This window comes from Brassica napus, chromosome C4, assembly GCF_020379485.1.
Source record: "Brassica napus cultivar Da-Ae chromosome C4, Da-Ae, whole genome shotgun sequence".
NCBI classification, from domain to species: Eukaryota; Viridiplantae; Streptophyta; class Magnoliopsida; order Brassicales; family Brassicaceae; genus Brassica; species Brassica napus.
In genome coordinates this window covers 49,303,753-49,310,646 of record NC_063447.1, presented here as the reverse complement: position 1 = coordinate 49,310,646, position 6,894 = coordinate 49,303,753, and the positions used below count along the sequence as shown (strand labels likewise).

The window sequence follows — 6,894 nt, the reverse complement described above, 5'->3', positions numbered from 1 at the left end:
TGTCCAAACTTATTACACCCACTCCCTTTTGTTTTCCTCTCATTATTTTTCAGCTTTTCACTTCTCATAGATACAAGTGGACGTCGTCAAAATAAAAAAAAGATACAAGTGGACCAAAATTATCGTAATCAAACCTATCCAAATTGGTTACACCAAACCAAAATTTATTTACAAATCTTTTGATTTTATTAATTGAAAAATAAAAAGCAAAATCGAGTTTGAAAACTAAATAAGAATATTTCGAGTTCAATCTTTTTTCCTACTTAAACAAAGCAAAATCCAAACTCAACCAATAGCTGAAAAGCCTGTAACCAAAAGTAAATTAAGATGTCATCGTAATCCCATGAAATCGACTTTGTCATAATGCATCAGATGGGACCAAGTCGGGTGATGCGTCTCAGACCTAACCGCATAGAGCGTAGGGTCACTATAAGTCAAATGGAATCTACGTGATGTTTCATTGCACTATTACAACCGTGAAAATGCCGACTTTCTCTGAACGATTAGGTTATGTTGTCAAAGTAACTGAAATTAAGTAGTTTTGAAACAACCTTACTAGAGTTAGTATATAAATGCCATAGACCAAAAGAAATTACTCCATACATTTCATAAGAAGTGTCAATTAGACATATTTCATGCAAATTAAGAAAACAATAAAATATATTAATGTACTTTATTTATTATATAATTATTTAAATGAAAATAATTTAACTAATTTAAAATGATAAGAACGAGATTTAATATAAAAGTTTACATTAAAAATGTAAAATGACACTTTTTGAAACAAAATAAGAAATTTAGAACATTCTTCATGAAACATAGGAAGTAGTAAATAAATATAATATTATACGTTTCTAGTAGGATTTTTAGTGTCTTGGGATTCTTAAGCTTATTTAAAAGAATTTATACACAAATTTAATAAAAGTTCCAAAACAAATGAATATTTGTCTCAATTCCGATTCTCTATTAATTTTGTATAAAATTAATTGATTTGTGTCCATTTTTATAATATATTACATAATCAGAAAATCAATATGTCAATTTGCTTGATTTATATTGTGTAATACAAGAAAATAAATACAAGCAAATAGTATATATATATATATATATATATATATATATATATGCATATCTAAGTTTTTGTCAGTAGGGCTAACAAGTTTTGGATTAGTATTTCAATTTTTTTTGATGAAATGTTAAATTCATTAATCAATCAAAAAGAATATGTACAAAGGATCTAGTTTTTTTTAACGTCAATATAATCTTAAGCAATCAACTGATAATCACACCCTGGGTGGAGAACCATCGTTGTAGAAGTCCGTACAGCTCCGGAGACTCATAATACTGGGTAGAAAGGATCCTGTTACAGACTATTTTGTCAATCTCTCTCCAAAGTTGGCTTGCAGGTTTCGGTGTGTGGTTATGCCCCCTATTGTTTCTTTCAATCTAGATGTAATAGATAGCTACCTGGAAGGCTAGACGCAAGAGAATGGATGATAGACGATAAGTTGCTCAAGATGTGATCCCAAAGTAGTTTCCCAATCTGGGTCTGGTGCTTCTCCAAACAGGTTATCAACGACTTCTATCCAGACTGTGTAAGGACATGCAAAGTAGAGATGATCTAGAGTCTCCACAGATTATCCACAGAATAAACAAGGCTGTGTTAGTCCCAACTGTGCATACGAGCCCCTGTAGAAAGCCTGTCCTTTATTGCTAGCCAAGCAAAACGCGAACTGGGGAACTCCGTGTGGAAACCAGATCACACGATGCCATGCAACATTTTCTTTGGGAGCACAGATCTGACTCACATTTTCATTATTTTTATATCACCAAGTATTCACAAAATTCTTTATCATATCATATTGATCAGAGATTCTAATGGGAAAACTCCACGAGTATCAATATATTATTTAGAAAATCTTCAACAAAAAAGTTTTAACGAAAAAATCCTAAGAAATACAAATTAAAAAATCTCATCACCACAATAAATTACGAATAGTTTAAAATTTTGCAATGATAAACCCCTTTCAAGTAAAGAACTGTGAACACAATTTGCCATATAATTCCTTCTTCTTTTTTTGGACAAAGCCATATATTTCATTTACCATTAAAAATTAAACCAAAGTTAGTTGAATGAGTGATAAAATGACTAAAGTTGGGGAATGTCGTCTAATGGAAGTCAAAGTCAAATATTTTAACTAGGTTTTTGTTGAGCTACACTAGAGCTTCACATCTATGTAATTTGATATTCCCTCTAATTTATTAAGGGTGGTTGTAGAGAAAATTTTCATTGCAAAATAAGTGTCGTTTTAGCATTTCAATGCATAATTTATTTACTTTATTTTCTTGTTTATTTTCTTATTCGTTGAAATATGGTTATATGCATGAGTAATGATGTTTTTATATAAAAAATATAGAAAATTAAATGTTTTCTTAATCTGCGTGCATAAATCTAAAGTGTTACTTAAAATTAAATATTTTCGGATAAAAACATTTTTAAAAAATTGATCTTTTCTACGGCAGTTCATTATTCTATATATCTCAAGTGTAAATTGATAAGGAAACAGTTGCATCTTACAGCGATAAAAATGAACATGGTTGATATGTTGATGAAATGGTGAGTGTAGCTTAAGGTGTTCGTTTTGGTTCACTTTTTGTTTTGTTTTTTGGCTTTGGAGTTTAGGTTCTAGAGTTATAAAATATTCATTTGAGTATTTATAAAGCCTAGTTTGTATTTTAGTTTTTGGTATGGTTCTGATAAAAAAATGTTGGAACGTCATAATATTTAATTTTGTTGATCTAATTATGTTTCATTTTTGCATAATTTTGGTAATTTCAGATTAAAATTTCAAATAGTTCTAATCAGAAAAATGTCAAATAATTTACTTTTCTGATTGAAAATAATTTGGGATTTCAGATAAAATATCGAATAATTTAGATAATTATAATATTGCTAATTCACAAAATTTAAATATTTTTATATTTTTCACAAAATATTCTGGTTATTCAGGTTATCTAGGTAACTCGGTTATACACATTATTTTAAGAAAATAGGCATTTTGGAACTAAATATAACTAATGTTTTAGATATATAAGTTGTATCTTAGAAATTCAGGTAACATTTGGTTACTGGCTCGATTTCGTTTTTAAGATATAGAAGATAGTTGTGAAAATCGGTTTGTTTTCGGCTTGACTTTTATGATCCAGTTTAGTTTACTTTCTGGTTTTCGGTTTAATTTTTCAAAACTAGTGTTTTGTTTGAATCTTATTGTCGTCTTTTATAATCTCTTAAGAGAATTACATTTCATATTTTTACAGATAGTTTTTTTTGAAACAGACCATTTGTGATTTTAAAATTTTGATAAATTGTTAATTTTATCATTAGCTTTTTGTTGAGATAGATGCGACTTAAAAGAAAATAAAAGGTTTGACTACTCTGAATCTAATCCTACATCCTCTCATGAATTAATAATTGAGGACCCAAAATTATATATACATTTATATTAAATATTCAAAAATTATATTGAAAACGCTAAAATATTATATGTATTCCAAATATTATTCATAAAAATTTTAAAGAATAAAATTAACAAAATAGTTTAATTACATATACATTTTAAGTGTTCAAAACTATATTTAACTCTAGATCCATAAAATATTGAGCTGCATTGAGAGGTTTTATTATTAAAATCTAGTGGAGAATCTTTAGTTATAACTTATATCTAATGATATTTAAGTGTTTTCATAATTGACATATTGATTTTCTCATTAGATATAAGTTATAACTAAAGATTCTAGTTGAGAATCAAACATTATTATGAATAATGATATTTAAGTGTTTGTTGGTTCGTTAGATATTGATTCAAAAAAAGTTATGAAATTATGAATCAATATCTAATGATTTTCTTATACCTTTAAGTGTTATTAAAATCTAGTTGAGAATCAAGCATTAACATATTGATTTTCTCATAAAGGTGAATTTTTTTCATAATTTTTTTTGTTGTTGAGAAAATCAATATGTTAATGCTTGAGAGGTGTAATCACTAAAATCTCAATTGATATGCCATATGCCAAATGCCTTTCAAAATGTTTAACTGAAAATGGCTATCTTTTACCAATTCCGTTGTTAACTTGGTGTTTACAACTGCATGGTGTATTGTGTTAAAAAAATTGGTTTGGTTTAGTTTACATTCCAATCATCATACTAGTTAGGAGATCAGTCACATGGTCTATCTATCTATAAATTGTAGCCCACTTGGATTTCACTATGCGTATCTTAATTGCAATGATAGGGATCATCCAATTAAACTTGGGGTACTAATGGTAACATGGGAACATCGGAACATGCGTTGATAAACAAACCGATTGAGTGGAACAATTGTGGTTCGTGAAAAACAAGCATATCAAACCTGATCAAAAGGTGCAAAACAAACAACAATAAAAAAGAATCAGACTCTTAACAATACAGATAATCATATTGTGAGTACTTTTCTTATATATTTAAGATGTCGGAGACTGTAATCTTTCTTTGTAATAACCAGTAAAATCAATCCACATGATTTTTTTTCCAGAAAAACTTAATTTTTTTCAACAAAAGATAACCGCATTTGAACGGTCATATTTCAGTTGGTTACTTTATTCTTGATTATACTAAATTTTTCCTGAATAATCAACACTTATTGTTCAGAAAAAATCTAATATACTTAAAACAATTATGATAAAGTTGCAACTTTTATCCAAGATGAGGTTGTTTAACCAAAAACAAAAATAATGCGTTTTTTTGGAATTTCTTGTCTCAACTTTTATTAGGACGTAAATCATCTAATCATATGATTGTAAACCAAGTACGATTTCCCCACGTTTTACAACGCAATTTGGTCCCCTTAATAACTTGATATTCACATATTTAACCCTACAATAATTACTTAATCCCCAAACTACCTTTCATTCTTCTATTTTACTCAACTTGGCCTCATACTTCCTCCTCCCGCTACCACCACCGCCGCGTCTTTTTCCATTCCTCGTCTGACCGTGAGATCCCGCCGCCGTCACACTCCGGACAGAGAAGATAACCGGAGAAACACATTTCCGGCGACACCGGCATTTATCTAGGCCGCAAGAACCACCGCTTCTCATGAGAGCAGAGCTAGCTTTAACAGCCAATGCAGCCATCTCCTCCGCTTTAAGAGACTGATGAAGCGAGCTGAGAGGCAATGCAAAGTAAAGCTGTCCAAGCTGAAGCTCCTCATCGGCGCTAATGGCGGACACGATATCGTCGAAGTCCATATCATCGGAGTTACATATAAAACACATGGGATTCTTTTGCAGAACGTAACCCACTTTGACCGGAGTCGTGAACTCCATCATCCTTCCATCTTGCAAGATCAGCTTCGCCGTGGCCACCTGTGTCGACTCGTACGACATGCATATACCCATTTCGTTTGACTCACTGAGTCGACCCGGTTTCAGGCCAAGATGAATAGTTTGGAAAGGATGAAGGGAAATGTGGTTTTGTGTGTATATATATAATCAAGCCGTGCCACGTAGGATTTTGGTGTTATGTGATTATGTTTTTTGATATTGGAGTTTTGAAGTTTGAACGACCAGTGGGGGCAACGACAGGCTGTGCAAGTAAGTTGGGAGGATGACAGCTTGTTGTGTAGATTGGTTTACCCTTTGTTTTAGGGTTTAATTACAAGTTCTGGGACTGTGTTTGTGCATCAAGTTTATTTATCAGTTTTACTTGCGGTAGTCTTATAATTCCGTTAATAGACTTATTAATCAAAGATTAATTGACTATTTGATTTTGAGATGTATGGGTGTGAATGGGATAATTATGTGATTTCGAGTGAAATACGTGTGGATAAATTGGATAACTAAGTTTTATAGAATCTCAAAAGTCATACAGGTTAATATGGTTTAACCACACATATTATAATGAAGAAAAAATGAATGGTGACTACTTCACCGACCACCAAATGGCTAGATTAAACTAAAGTATACTTTTTGTGCCCAAAAAAAAAAAAAACTAAAGTATACTTAGTTACACGAAAGCATATGTTATGCGTAGAAACATTTTCCAGTTTAACAATGTAAATTTAATTTTATTAATCTAAAAAGTGAATATGAACGTCTTAGATGTTAACTCTGTTAAATGCTCCCATTTGATCAACTAAAGGCTGACCTATCCACCCGAATTAAACCGTCATGACAAAGTGAAAAATTAGGGTTTCGATTCAAACCGGTGAGAGAGAAAGGAAGTTGGTGAAATCGCTTGGATTATTGACAAAAATCGAGAGAGAGGATTTAATCGACCCCGAAATCAATTAACTCCTCTCTTTCTTTCTTTTTTTGGTTAATAACCTCACACCATTTCACCAACTTCTTTTCTCCCTTCATGCTTTGAACCGAAATCCTAATTGACTAATGTTTTAGATTTTTCTCATTTGTCGCAACAGAGAGACAATATACCTGATTTTAACCTTTTCTCAAGTCGATTTTAAAAATTCGTGGTCAATTTTTTTTTTTTTAATTGGGTTGGGTCGGATCAAATTTTATTTTAATCACGGTCATGTGGGTTGGATTTGAATTGATCAACGGAAAACTAAACGGAGTTTAACGTCTTTGGTGTCCATTTCACTTTTTGAATTAATGAAATTAAATTTGTGATGTTAACTACATAACATCATTAAGTTGATGAATGTTGTTATGCACAATATATATTTGGTTTAATTAGATGTACATTAGTTTACTCTACATAATTAGCCATATGGAGATCAATATTTCATGTAATCAGCAATCATTTTTATTTTAATCAATTACGTAAAAAAATAGAAAAAAGTCACTAATAATTTGATTAAAAGATGAATTAGTCCAATATGTTCAAAAATAACC

At 30.7% G+C, this 6,894-nt stretch overlaps 1 protein-coding gene across 1 annotated transcript; it reads right to left on the bottom strand.

Moving 5' to 3' along the window:
• Positions 1-4,775: 4,775 nt before the first annotated feature.
• Positions 4,776-5,871, bottom strand: BNAC04G36130D. Its single transcript, XM_013891557.3, has one exon. It carries the CDS (start codon positions 5,434-5,436, stop codon positions 4,945-4,947), a length of 492 nt encoding a protein of 163 aa, XP_013747011.2. The 5' UTR covers positions 5,437-5,871; the 3' UTR covers positions 4,776-4,944.
• Positions 5,872-6,894: the final 1,023 nt, after the last annotated feature.

What these genes read in the sequence shown, in the direction of transcription:
- BNAC04G36130D (XM_013891557.3), bottom strand. Translation starts at nt 5,436, where the DNA reads ATGGGTATATGCATGTCGTACGAGTCGACACAGGTGGCCACGGCGAAG.